We start from the raw sequence: 14,575 nt of genomic DNA, 5'->3' as shown, positions 1-14,575 counted from the left end.
TTTGCTTACCTGTGCAGACAACGTATTTTGACATATAGAGGATATGGATCTCGGTTCTTAGTGTAAGTGCATCAGTAGAGTTGAAAATGCTACAGAGATTTTATGAAAGTCTGCTCTGAACTTATTCCATACATAAGATCACAGTTTTAGTGGCTTATAGTATTATTTTTCACTAGCTGTTTGGTCAAAATTTCATGTTTAGCCTATAATTTTTTGAAAAGTTTCAGCTGCAGTAGTTTGCTATTATAAGAATGAAGTTAGGGAAAGTATTTTGTTTTGCTTAAAAATATTGTTGTTAAAAACAAGAAGTTCTAGCATTTCCACATCTCAATGTGGAAGATTTGATAAGAAGCAGATCGTGACAACTCTTGTCATCTCTGAAGATTATCGGATACCATTAAGATGTAAAAAATTCCAGTTTGTATGTCAGAAATGCTGTAGTGGGTTAGACCTGCAGTCCATATAGACTGATGCATTGTCTGGGCAGTGGGACTACAGGATGGCATTTTGGATGGGCATGTATATCTATCTGCTTTCTCAGTCTATTCCCTCATACAACTGTAGCATTAAGGATCTTAGAATATGATCTTTCATTTGACCTTTATCTTTTTCTGAGCCTGTCATTCATGAACACTTTGGTATTTTTTGACCTTGCTGATACTGTCCATTTCCACTATCACCTCTTACACCAAATTTGAGAAGTTCCTTAACTGCTGTGTAAAGTGCTACTCTATTATTTTTGTCTTTAAACTGATTACCTACTTAGTGTCCCTCTCCTGCCCCAGTTCTGATGTGGGAGTCAGGTGAATTGTGGTTTGTGCTTTTGTACACCTTAGCCACGTTCCATGTCTTGCTTCCAAACCTCCACACTTAAAGAGTCTCAGAGTGTACAGTGTTTCATAGTAAAGTAGCTGCTTTACCAGTTAATTCATGTAGTTGCTCTTCTCAGCCTAAGGCTGGGTGGTGTTCTTGTGTTGCACAGACCACGTCTGTAGACTGTTGTCAAAGGTGTAGGTGCACCAAGCTTTTGTGTAGCAGTTAAATTATGCCTGTGGTCAGTATGTTTGGTGACGATGCCCAATATTTCAGTGGATTTTTTTGCTTGTGCTGAGCATTGGGCTGATAGTTTCATAGAATTGTCAGTCATAACACAAGTATCTTTACTGAGATGTAACTTTAAAATCATTGTGATAATCATAGTTGTAATAGTTATAGGGCTGCACAGTCAGTCTTGTCTGGGAGTAGTTGTTACAGTCTGTGAGATGCCATGATGCATTAAAACTGAGAGCATGAGAGAGCAATACACTTCTGATTCTCTGAGTGGCTTGGAGGGATAAGAGGTAGTATGACTTTCATATGAAGGGACTGAGGAAGAGGATTGAGTGCTAGAAAAAATAAATAACATAAATAAAACAAAACAGGAGTGGATGAGAAAGCTGAAGAGGGAGGAGACTTCTTCTGTCTGAGGAGAAGTGCTGTTTCAGGACTACACACTAGAGAAAGTGGGGTAACAAGTCCAGGAACAGTATGTTGCAGAAGTTTAGTTAGGTATGAAAAAATGGAGAAGGGAAGGATCAAAAGGGAAGGATTGAGAGAGGAAAAATGATGAAAACTTTTTGTAGAATAATAAAAAAAAAAAGGATCTCTACAGGCTATTTTCTGTGAAGGACATGAGATTGACTTCATTGTTCTTGAGTCTCAGTGTCTTTACTGGCCAAAAAATAGTTTTGATGAAATCCATTCACTTAATATATTTAACCTACTCTAGCAGCTGGCATGGAAAGATGAACAGCCTTTCTTACAATCAAGTATTGCTTCACATAATAGTACTTAGAGCTCCCATTGAATTTGGTGCTGTGAAAGAGGGGTATCACATGGTTTCATCTGATTATATATTGTTTTAAATTAAGTGTTAGAGACTGCCGGTCAAGTATTCAGCAGGTAGGGAGCTTCTCAATTGAGGTTTTTTGTGCTGCCTTAATTAAGCTATTCCATAAATAGTAGCATGAAGCTTGATGCCATTTTCTAGAGGACCTCATCCTTAAGCTATATGCAGAATCGACTGTGCTGTGTGAATGGTGTAAGTCAGGAATGGAATTATCATCTGTAGGATATCAACTGCTTTTGCTCTCTATTTATGGAATTCCCTGCCGGGTTCATTACACCGCTACCTTCTAGAACAATATTGTGGTTTGAATGTGCTCTGAAAATAGATTTGTTTGTGACAAACAAAAGTTGAAATGGTATTATGAGAAAGCGACCTGGATGCCTGTGGTATGTTAGTGTACCTAGACGTTGTTTGAATGCTTAAGGAATTACTGGTGGTCAGTACTGTGAAATTCTTATTTGACCAAAATTGCTCTCTAGTTTGACATATATCTGCAATCAGTTAATTTGTATTCATTAGTTATCTCAACAGGGCAGACTAAAATTAATGTCTTGTCTTTCTCAGGGACCCCTATGATTCCTGTACCAATGGGCATTATGGCTCCTGCTCCAACTGTAAGTATTACAGTGGGGATAAGATTATAGCAAAATCAGATGGAGAATAAAACTTAGTAGATGTCAACAGTGTTTTTGTTTTGCTCTGTTTCATCAGAATACTACTATGAAAGAAAATGATTCATTTTAAATGCAACTGTAATGCAAATTTTATGCTAATTTCTGACCTAGACGAAGTTTGAAGTAGTGTCTGAAGCTGCTAACTGGAAAGGTGAAGCGATTATTGTTCTTGCAAGAAGGTGTACTTCTCTCTAATACATTTGTTTAGGCTTTGCCTTTGGATCATATGTGTACGTGCAGTACAGCTAATTCAGTGACATTCCAGGTCTCTTGGCCTTGAGTTTGTTGCCCTAACGTAGTACCCTGGGGGTATCACCTCATCCAGGTTTATAAGGCTATCACGCAGCACTACTGAGTTGCCCAAAAGTATGTGCTTTGACAAGCTTACACATAAGCTTTCTTTCTCCTTGTTGCAGGGAAGGAATAATTGCATGTAATACACATCTATGGAAGAGCATAATGAAAGGTCTCCATGTGTCTTAGTTAATTTCTAATTGGGAGGTTTATGATTTTGGGGCGGAAAAAAGTGCTCCTTAAAATATAAAGGTTACTTCTTGGCTTCGAGGTAAATTACCGTTTCTGCAGTTTTGCAGAAGTGAAATCTCCCCAAAATACAGATTGTTTTGGGGCTTGTTTTGATAGCTTGTATTATCTCCTACTGCAGGATATATTCATGGTAACCAGTCTATTTAAGACAAGGATACTGGAACAAATGAATTATTTAGTTTTGTGAATAAAGTTATTTTTATTAAGTGACATTTCTAGAAGGATATTTTGAGAAGAGAGACTCAGTGTGTATGTACCATTAAATCCTAGGGGAAAGGAGAGAAGTGCAGCAAAACGGAGCAGATGACATGCCTATCTCTGTATAGTTATTTTACAGATGTTTGCTTCTTAACCCAAAGAGGCTTTGGGTAGAGTATTGATTAAATAAAGCAGTAGTGTTAATTCACTGTGTGAAAGCTTGAAGACCTGTACCATGTCCATTGAAGCCTTTGAGTCAGATCTACTTTTATATTTGCAGCTTGCTTTTTACACAGTTAGGTAAGGTAATTCAACTTCCCAGTGACTCAAAAGTTGCAAATTAGTTATTTGTATAATACCTAACTTTACTGTATGCTCATCTTGAGACCTTCAAGTAGCTATTTTCAGGTACACCTTTTGTTTTCTGTCTTTGCCAGAAAATGGCAATCTTTTTTTTGTTGTTTAAAGTTTTAAGACCTGAAATGCTTATTGGTGTCTTACTCTGTAAGCCTAACTAAGGTTCATATGAAAATTTAATTTTGAAATAAATGTACATGCCCAAGTCTTTTGTCTTACGGATTTAAATAAAGAAACAAAGCAATCCAATGCTTTATTTTACAACCTTTTCTCCTCTTTTTAGGTATTAGTTCCTACCACAGTGTCCATGGTTGGAAAGCATTTGGGAGTCAGAAAAGACCATCCTGGCTTAAAGAACAAAGAAAACGATGAAAACTGTGGTCCCACTACCACCGTTTTTGTAGGCAACATTTCTGAGAAGGCCTCAGATATGCTCATACGGCAGCTTCTAGCAGTAAGTACAGTGGACTGCTTGTTAGGCTGATGAATGAAGTAATGACCCTCAAGCAGTGTGTTGTATATGTACTAAAAGCAGAGCTATTCCCGGTCACTGGAATAGCAATCCACTATGTTCGAGTTGAAAGTCAGTAAGCGAAGAGTACAGATTTTTTATGCTGTAGATGTCTTTGAACATAGACCTATTTTATGTTTTGTAGTGCTTACCCTTTTTAATTTTGCCATATTTTGCAAAAAAGCTTTTGTAATGTTTTGAATATAAAATAATATTTAATAATATTTATCTTTAATGCAGAAATGTGGCTTGGTTTTGAGTTGGAAGAGAGTGCAAGGGGCATCTGGAAAACTTCAAGGTAACTGTTCATACTTTTCAAAATCTTTAGACAGACACACTCATGTTTTTATTACCTAGTGGCATTTTAAATATCTTGACACATTGCTATTCTTCATAATTTTACATTTTAAGATACTGTATATGATAGATAACTGCTAAATACTTTCTGTTAGTGAACTACTATTTTCTGGACTTGGGAGAGAATGAAAAAAATAAAATTGAGAAAGATTAAATGGGACAATATTGAGAGCCTAATTTTGCTCACCTTTCTGTTCTGAGACTAAATGAGGAGGTTGTAAACCATCCCTGAGGAAGGCTTGCCACTTTCGACTTTGGAGGCTACTGTTGCAGCACTGTTACTAGTCACTTCCAATAATGTGTGTTGTCCTTCTCTCTTAAGGAGGTTTTCCTGATGTAAAACTAACCTTCCCCCTTGTCAATTGAACTGATTTATTTTTTCTTGTGGCCTTTCTCCAGTGGATACGGGAAACAATTTTGGTTACTGTTTTTTGCTGTTAGTGTTTTAATATCTTCCTAGTTTGTTTTTTTTTTTCCTTTTAAGGGTGTGATTTGGTTCCTTCAGCTTTTTTTTAATATATCAAACTTAGTTTATTTTGCTCTCATAAAATGCTTTTCTGATTTAAAACTTTCTGAAACTGTTGTGAAATACCCATTCCTCTAGGTTAACAGTGAGCTGTTGATTAATGCCCTTGGTCTTCAGACAATTGCAAATCCACCTGAGGTGCCTTATGTACATCATGTAAAATGCATTTCTATGTCAAAAGACAATTGTCTTTGATGTACAAACACAATCATAGAATAGTTTGAGTTGGAAGGGACCTTTCAAAGTTCATCTAGTCCAACCCCCCTTCAATGAGCAAGAAGATCTTCAACTACATCAGATTGCTCAGAGCCCCATCCAGCCTGACCTTGGAAGTTTCCAGGGACAAGGCATCTACAATGTGTGTATTGCTTCCACCTTATTTACTGCACCATTAGTTCCATCAAAGATTAATGCAGTAAGTGAACTTTCTGAGTTTTTATGGTGTGTACTCCTGGCTCTTAAAAAGGGAGTGCCTATGTTCCAAATTTATTATTTGAAACCACGTTTTTACATACAGTAAATTGCCTGAAGAGCTTTAACGCTTTTACTTTTCATTTTAATCATCCATTTCAGCCTTTGGATTTTGTGAATACAAAGAACCAGATTCCACACTGCGAGCATTGAGACTACTCCATGACCTCCAGATTGGAGAGAAGAAGCTGCTGGTCAAAGTTGATGCAAAGACAAAGGCTCAGCTAGATGAATGGAAAGCAAAGAAAAAGGCATCTAATGGGGTATGTATATAAATCTGTGATTTGCATTCTTTTGGTAGGGTGTCAATGTAACATACTCACTGGATCAGATTTCAAGCATGTTTCTTAGTTTCTGCTCTTGTCTCTGCCCTTAATGCTTTTTAGGATTTTGCCAGAATCACATTAATGAGTCTAAAGATACGTTGAAAGGCAGAGAAGTGTAAGCTCTTAATTCCATAGTATTCAAACTTATCTGTAAGCTACAACTGCATCTCTAGAATTTATTCTGAAGTTCATTCTAAAGTGCTGTACCTTATGATTCCATTGCTTCATTTTTGTTTAGAAACTCTTGAAAGTGTATAAACTCTAGAAATGGTTGTTACTGTGTCAGTCTGTAAATTGGATGTCTGAAGGGAATTGAAGTTTCTGTCCCCTTCACTGATGATCTTCTAGACCAAAACATCAAACAGGAAAAGAAGTAGATCAGTCAGTTGAAGATGCAGTTATCAGACAGCAGGCAGCTTTTAGACATTTAGTAGATGGAGAAATTGCTTTTGTACCATTCCTTTCTAGAGCTAAGGATCTCTTAGGGAATAATTGCAGATATTTGGTATTTTGAATTCTTGTGAGATACAAAGATAGTTAATTGACAAATTTGCATTAAAATTAATTATATCTGTTTCTTTGCTAAAATAATACATTTCACACCACAATCAAGTTGTTGAGCTTGTTCTATAACAGTTTTAAAATTTCGCATGTGCCTTAAGATAGCTCTTAAAACAATTTCTGTAAAATGAAAGTGAGAAGAGGCTCTTGTTTAGAAAACTAAAAATACTAATCACACTATAGCAGGTAAATTTTTAAAATTCCAGTTTGAAATATTTCTTAAATGTGTGTAGAATATAGTGGAAACACAAGTACTTTAATTTCATGTTACTTACCCAGAACTAGAAGCATATCGATGACTTGAGGTACTTGATGTATCTTTGACTGCATACTCAGTGTGTGGGATTGAATGTAGTGGCTTAGAAAAACAGAGCGTGAACTTCATGGGCTTTGAATGGAGTACTGTACTAGCTGTTAGCCTGGGTAAGGGTCTGATTTGATTGCCCCTTTCATTCCATACTTCCTTGTTTCATGTTGGCATCACCTGTGATACTGTGCTTCACAGCTGATGTTGTAAACAAGCTTAAAATATCTGTGGAGTTATTGTACATCTCTTGTGAATTTTGTTTTCTGTGAGCCCCCCTGTGGGTTACAATCAGTTCTAGGGGATTGATTGTAATGAAGTGGAGGGTACTGTTTATAGCTTTGCTGAAGACAATGGTATGAACCCATTCTGTTGAACTGTAGAATGAGATTAGCTCCATGGTTTTTGTTAGGTTTTGTTCGGTTTGTTTGGGTTTTTGCGCTTTTTTTTTTTGTGGTGGTGCAAAGAAAGTCTGTGAATTGCTGAGGGGTATTGATGAAGTAATTGAACTGCTTGCAATTGCTGCTTCATACCATCATCGGTGTGCTGGTGCCACTTGGATCCAAAAGTTGCAACTTTTTCTTTAGTATTTTTAATTAAGAAATCAGACATGTACACTACAACACAATTTCATGTAGACAGACACCAAGCAAACCTTTATCTAATTAGCTCCTCTCCCTGATCACTTCTTCTCCCTGGACCTCTTCAATTCCACTCCCTGTCACTGCCTTCTAGCTCTTTTCAGCCTGCTCCTCCTTGGCCTGGCAGCTTCTTCAGCTCCAACTGAATCCTCCCTTCCCCCTCATTCTTAGCTGCTGCTCCATCAGACCCTTCCCTCCCCCTCACTCCACCCACCACCTATCGCTTGACGGGATACGCAGCTGGATTCTCAGGTGAGATTCCATTTTTTTAAAAGATTCAGGGGATCAAGAGGTGGGCTACCTTGCTCAGTGTGCAGATCATCGTTCTACCGTTTCATGTAACGTTTAGTGAAAGGCACTTCTTTGTGTTCCTTTTCCTCCCTACAAGGTTGAAAGGGGCAAAAAGATGAGGAACTGCAAAGTACTTGATCAACAATAATTTAAAGAAAGAGTTTGCTGTGCAAGGAATGTTTTCCCTAATGATGTTTCTTTAACATAGTTCTGTTATAGATTGTAGCTTGAAAGTTGTAGGTAGGCATTTGTATTGCATGGCACTTAAGTAGAAGGCTTTGAGGAACTGCTGTTGAAATGACGTGAAGTTCTGGAATATACAAGGCAAAACTTTTGATCAAGAGCTGCAGCTATAGTGATTGCCTTTCTGGGAGTGTGTGTGCACTCACTCTTTTCCTGTCCATTGCCTTAATCACCATTTTTCTGTTCCGTTTTATTATGCGATCCTACACTTGCTCTCTGCAGCCATTCCACATGTAACACTGTGTGGTAAATATGGTATTGCCAATGTGAAAAGCTCTGACTGAAATTACGCAATTGATAACTACTTGTAGGTGGTTTGATTTTCATGTGATGGTTTGTTTGGGATTGTCTTTTTTTGGTTTGGGATTTTGGTTTTTTATAGTAAATACTGTAGGGGCATGAATGTTGATCATCAAACGTGAACTTCTGATAAAACTACTGTTATTCTTAGTTTCTTGATTCCTGTTACTTTGCCGTTTTTCCTTAGAACTCCAGACCAGAGACGACAAATGACGATGATGAAGCACTGGATGAGGAAACAAAGAGAAGAGATCAGATAATTAAAGGGGCCATTGAAGTCTTAATACGAGAATATTCCAGCGAGCTCAATGCCCCCTCCCAGGAATCTGACTCTCACCCCAGGAAGAAGAAAAAGGAAAAGAAGGAGGACGTATGTGTTTTGATTTTGGACAAAACAGATTTTTTTTCTTCAACTCACCTTTATATAATGGCCAAACCTTGTGCAAATACTTTAAACCTAAACTTCTGATGAGAAAACACATCAACAACCATTGATGTCAGCAGCAGTTTTTTGGTTTTGGTTTTTTTTTGAGCTGAAAGCTAGTCAGTTATAGACACCATCCACTCAGGATGGTTTAGGCATCTAAGCATCTAGACTTCTTGGAACAACAGGTTTGAATCTGGGCAGGACTGAACCAACCTTTCATCCCTCTGAAGGTGGAAATACTGAATTTAGTGCAGTTTAATCTGTATGTGCATGTAGATATTCAGATGAGAACTTAAAAAACAACTGTAAAGAGTTTCTGCATACCGTCCATTTCCAATGAAAGATGCCAGGAATTTGGTAGTTTTTGACAAAATTCTTCTCTCTGCTTATATAGTATGCATTCTTGTAAGTGTGCCTTGATCCAGCTGGTTGCAACTGTCTACCCAGGTGTGGAAGCACTTCATTAGTTATATATGTGTATACCTTACAAACCTTGAAGGGATCCTTCAGGGATGAAAGGCACATTATAGTCTTCCTGCCTTACAAAATCACGTCTCAATTTGGCTGTATTTGATCAGCTGGCTTTCATATCTTGTGCAATGCAAAAAAAATCATGTTAAGCAGGAATGAATGTTCTGGTTTAGACCTGCCTCTGTCAATGACCTTTTTATGGATTAAAACAAACTGGAGAAGGGGGAACAAGAATAAGCAAACTCAGACTTAGCTTTTCCAGCAAAGTTTCTAACCATGGGAAAATGGGCTCTCACACCTACCATTCGGCACCCAATATGAAAGAGATTGGAAAATGGTTTGACCAAGATTTTTACACATTTAAGTCTTCTGCAAAGTACCTATTCCAAGGCAATAAAGCAATAATGCTTATGGAGTTTAAGCATGGTGCAAGAAGTAACATCTCCCACAGGGAGCAAGTATATCTTCCCACAACATTGTTAGTCATGGCCAACCTGAGGTATAAAAGTGCTGAGCTGAGAATTTGTTTTTCTTTCCCTCCCTTTGGGAGAAGATGTTTTTTTGGATGAAAATTTGCAAATGAGTAATGAGTCATTGTTTAATGCTGTCAGCTGTATTTTTTTGTTACAAGCACTGTTACAATGTCTGTTGTCCTGTGGGTAAATATATATATGGCCATGAATAATGCCAGGTAGTTAAACATTGTAAGGGACCATTGCAGTCGTTGAAGAGCTGGATGCTGACTATGTCCCTGGGACAGAGTGATATTCTAGCTCTGTGTTGTGTAGAATTTTACCAATCTGAGCTAGTCAAGTAGGCAAGTAAGTTCTTTTAAAATACACGGCACTTTTGGGTTGAAATGCATCCCATCATACCTCCCATATTGGGAAGGAGGAAAAGAAACTTGGAAATTGCCATCTTTGGCCTGTGTGGATAGAGGTGGGAGTGAAGAGATGGTACTAGCTTGTTGCTCTCATCTGTAAAGGAGAGTGGAGAGAAAGACTGTTGAGGGTGGGGGGGAAAGGGAAGATGGATGCAGATATATTGGGGGGGCAGAGGGAGGGTGTGGAAACTTGCCAGCCTTGGGGCTGTTGTGCCCTGAAGAGCTTGGTATGAAGAAGACTGTGCTATCAATCCGCTGGTGTTAGCAGCAGAGGCTGTTAGTTCTTCTGGATGAAGGCATGACTGATGTGGGGGAGTTGAAAATGTGTGCGGGGAACTGAGAGTGAGTGGAATCTGGTTTTCAATTTCAAGCACGGGGGAACCTCGCTAATTCGCACTAATTATAAGTTAGCAGGTGCAATCTACCAAATTTTGCGAATTAGCGAGTAAATAAAATCAAGACATACAACATTTATTTTGGCAAGTGTAGCTTAGCCTTGTTTATGATGCTACCATAGAGTACTAATATCCTGTAGTACACTTGTAATTCAGTGAAGTCTTACTAACATGAGACATCACTATGTGTTTTAAAGTAGTTCAGCGAAGGGAGAATTAGCGAGGTTCTTCTGTAACTTTGTTGAATCAAAGAAATGAGATCACAGCAATACAATATTGCTTTGTAGTACAAACATACAAAACATTGTTTTTCAGAGTAGTGTGCAATCTATTTTTAAAAAAAAAAATCTTCGTGGATTTTTCCGCAGATTTTCCGCAGATTTCCAGTGGCCCCACTGATACCTTATCCACTCATCACCAAGGTTCGTTTACATTGTAGGCTTTGACAATGACTATGTTTACTGCTAGTTGCCAGATTTGTGACTCTTGTCCATCTGATTTTTTTTTTTTTTTTTCACTCATTAACATCAGACTGTCAGGTTTGGTACTGCAGAAGGACTTTATTTATCTCTTGCAAGACTGGTTGAAAACTTCTAACCTGCGGCTTTTCTCTTGTTCTCCTGTGTCTGTACAGATGGCTCTTAATGCTTTTACTCCTGTCCCCCTTGTTTTTTAGGAGGATATAAATGCTATAGAAATGGAGGAAGACAAAAGAGACCTGATATCAAGAGAGATCAGTAAATTCAGAGATACACACAAGGTAGTATTCTTGTTTTTGCACTTGATAAAAATTAGGCTTTTTCAAAATCCAAAAAACCACTATTATAAAATTTAGCAGTACATTGCATTATCACTTAAAATGATGTTTATATTAGGTTTAATATACATATAGTTCTTTACAAGTCAAAAAAAGACAACTACCACGTTAAAGTGGCCCTTGACATCTTTATGCTAAGACTTTGATTGCTACGGAGTATTTTGCAGTCTTCTCACTTTAACATGAATAAAGGCAGCTTAAGTTGCTACACATACATTAAGTCAAGATATTTATAACTAAGGCTAAACGGGGCTGCAGCGTAAGACATACACTTGAGTGTGTTTCTGTAGGTAGATTTGTAACATTATCCAAGATTTTATGAAGAGTTGAAACTTGAATTAAATTTAAGTCTTTTATTTTAATAGTTCTAAGTTAAGAGTGGGGGAAGATAAAAATAGGTCAGTGGTTACCAGACTTACCAAACTTTAGATGCATGGAAGAACTGTAAATTCCCATAAAGCTAATCTATTCATTGACCCCCACCATTATGATAGAGATCATATGGTGACTAATGCAAGATGAAACTCACAGCTTGGAAAGTAACATGGAATAGGATGTAAGTATGAGCTTCTGTTTTTTATTATACTTATGGATGCCCCCTCAGAAAAATATGCAAAGGGGTAACTGGCTTGGAAATGTTTGTGCACATCAAGTCCCACCTCAGGGTTCCCACTTACAGAAGTTTCCACTAATGCTAGTGCATCTGTGAATGTTTCTGCTTTGGAAAGTGATACTTGCGGATAGTAAAGTGCAACTATGCATGTAACGTTCTTATTTTGATGTTTAGCTTAAAGTTGGTATTAATTTTTCCCCAACAAGATTGGATATGTCCTTGGCCTAGAGAAATATCAGCAAGCTCCTCTTTTGAGCACACACTTTTCTTTCAAAATACCCCCAAATCAACATTAAAGAAAAGGTGAAGTATGCCCATGTTATTTAGCTTTACCACATGCAATCACTGGGGTTGGTATCATGTTTTCACACAACTGTATCAATATAAACACAGGTGACTACATGTTATTGTAAGTACACATATTCAGTTTTGCTCTTGATTGAAGTTGTTGCAGATAAAAACCTGGGGAAAAATTCTAGAAAAAAATCGTCTGGAGAAGCTCAGCAATTGAATGTGAAACTGGTCAGTGGTGAAACTTCAGTAGAATTATGTTCAGTTCCCAGCCCCAAGTTGTCACTGATACTAAGATGCAAAAAAGTAATAATTTTTTAAAAAAAATTACAAACAAAACAAACAAAAACCAAGCTTCATTGTTTCAGAAGCTGTTGGGCATTTTACTGCCTTTAATCTCTATTATTTGGGGGGCTGTTTTGGGTTTCTTAACATTAAAAATCAACTGGAAGTAGTCATTGTATATATTGGATATGTTTAAAAGGGGCTGTTGAATCCTTAGCAGCTGGCTAGTGAGCACAGTGAACCTTTGCATGTTTTTGGTATGAGTTTATAAAACAATAACGACAGACTGTCAGGGTGTCAGCATTGCAGGGGGCGTCCATTTACAGCACGGACGAGTCTGAAGAGAGCTCAAGGTAAGATTTATAATTCTACTACCTGTTCATTTCTGTTCATTACTTCAATTTATCTGATACTGTTCCCATCCCATTACCCTTTCAGATCCTTTTATTTAGGCTTACAGAATTTAAAGGAGGTCAGATTTTGATTACAAAACAGACCAGTTGATTTTTTCGATTGGATTTTAAGAAAGTGGACTTAGAAAATGGATCTTAATGTATCGAAATTTGTGTATGTGTATTTACACTTGTGTGAATATATTTAAAAAAAAAAAAAAAGAAATCCACTCTCTTGAGAAATGTCACCACAAACAAAGTTTTTGAGAGTGGCAAAACAGGAGTTCAACCAAAGATAACCTGTAAGTATCAACCACTTCAGTATGTAAACTTTTCTTTAAAAGTATATGAAATTTGAGGTAAGTTGGATTTTTAAAAGTTGACAACCTAGTTTAATATCTGACCGTACTGAGGTTTAACACTGTAAAGCTCCTGGAAAATGCTGTCCTTAGAAATTAGTTTTCAGATTAGTGTATATTTTAGGGTCTAAGTTTGATTTTTTTTTTTTTCACATCAGTTTCCTACCAATTCCTGCCATTTTTAGTCCCTTTTTCCTTTTGTGATTTCAATGTATCCAATATCGGTTTGCCTGTATTGTGCTATCAATGCAGCATAGTTTCACTGGATACATTAATCACTAGTGAATTAGCTTTATTTATGTAATCCTTTGTCGGTTCTCTGGTCCCTGTGCCTATGGCAGAAGAACACTAATCAGGTAAGATTGCTTTTTAAAGTTGTCTTAAATGCTTTGTTTAAAAGAAAAGAAAAAAAACAGAAACCAGAGAAAATGCTGTTTCATTGTTCCAGTTTTTAATTTCATTTCAGTGATGGTAAACGTGGAGCCAAAGGGGATAAACGTGTTTATTCTGCTCAATATTTGTTCAAAAAGTGGTATTCTGGCATCCATCAGGTTGAAATTTGGTATATTTGGTTGTTATTTGGTATATTTGTGAACCGTGTACTTGCTCTTCCTCCCAGAAACATAGCTTATAGGCAAGGTTAATCCAGTGTTGGCGGCCCATGTCCTAGCACAGCATCTGTAAGTTAACACATAACAATTGCTTCCAGGGATGGATTTATCTATCATTCTGTTGATGTATTTTCTAATGTCTTATAGGAATTCTGGTCACAAGTACTGTTTCTAATTGAAAAAAAAGGGGCAATTTTGTACAGTTTTTAGTAAAACTGTAGCAGGTAACCTTTAGTTCCTGTTTCAAAAGAGCTATTTCCAACCTTTTGTTAACTGTCTCCATCTTGCAGTGGTGGAAGTTAAGAATTCCATTCTGCAGAGTCCAGTTCTTACCAATGAACAGTTAGAACTTTTTTAGGGAGGGAAAAGGGGAAAGGTGTCAGTTTTCTTTACTGTTTAACCACATGCACCACATGTAAGTGGATGTATTTCTTTACCCAAGTTTTCATATAGGACGGTTTTGGTCTGCCAAGACTTTTTGGGAAACAACTCACTGTCCCAGTAAGCATTCCACTGAAACATATTGTCCTAGATGGACAGAGTTAATTTTATCAGCTAGAAGTTCACTTACTTGTACCTATGTGGCTTAGAGGGCAAATGGAATTTGAATCCCACCTGAATGATGACTGGTAATGCACTGTGTATGTGCAGTTTAGTCAGTTTATAATCCAAGGCCAGCCCTACTCTGCTAAGGTTGGAGATTGCTGGTCCATGTAGATCTATGCTTTTGCACGAAACTTAGTCTTGTGATTGCTGCATTTTGATTTCATACTTATGAGTTCCAAAAAATACCCACCAAACCCTATTTAATATTTCAAAATTAGTGGCGGTTTTGGT

At 37.3% G+C, this 14,575-nt stretch overlaps 1 protein-coding gene across 3 annotated transcripts in view; it reads left to right on the top strand.

Moving 5' to 3' along the window:
- The window catches only part of RBM25 (RNA binding motif protein 25), a 33,791-nt gene that overhangs the window by 8,542 nt on the left and 10,674 nt on the right, over window positions 1-14,575 (top strand). For 2 of the 3 annotated variants that reach the window (XM_027707338.1, XM_027707344.1), the window contains exons 3-9: window positions 2,453-2,502; window positions 3,947-4,117; window positions 4,415-4,472; window positions 5,631-5,791; window positions 8,382-8,564; window positions 10,739-10,792; window positions 11,047-11,130. In XM_027707338.1, the coding sequence (XP_027563139.1) occupies window positions 2,453-2,502; window positions 3,947-4,117; window positions 4,415-4,472; window positions 5,631-5,791; window positions 8,382-8,564; window positions 10,739-10,792; window positions 11,047-11,130 (761 nt within the window). The remainder of the gene's footprint in view (window positions 1-2,452; window positions 2,503-3,946; window positions 4,118-4,414; window positions 4,473-5,630; window positions 5,792-8,381; window positions 8,565-10,738; window positions 10,793-11,046; window positions 11,131-14,575) is intronic. The other variant, XM_027707348.1, reaches the window with a different exon arrangement.

The sequence above is a fragment of the Neopelma chrysocephalum genome, unplaced genomic scaffold (assembly GCF_003984885.1).
Source record: "Neopelma chrysocephalum unplaced genomic scaffold, ASM398488v2 Primary Assembly neopelma1_24, whole genome shotgun sequence".
In the NCBI taxonomy this organism is placed as follows: domain Eukaryota; kingdom Metazoa; phylum Chordata; class Aves; order Passeriformes; family Pipridae; genus Neopelma; species Neopelma chrysocephalum.
Note: the sequence above shows the minus strand (reverse complement) of the source record. Positions and strands in the feature narration are given on the sequence as shown.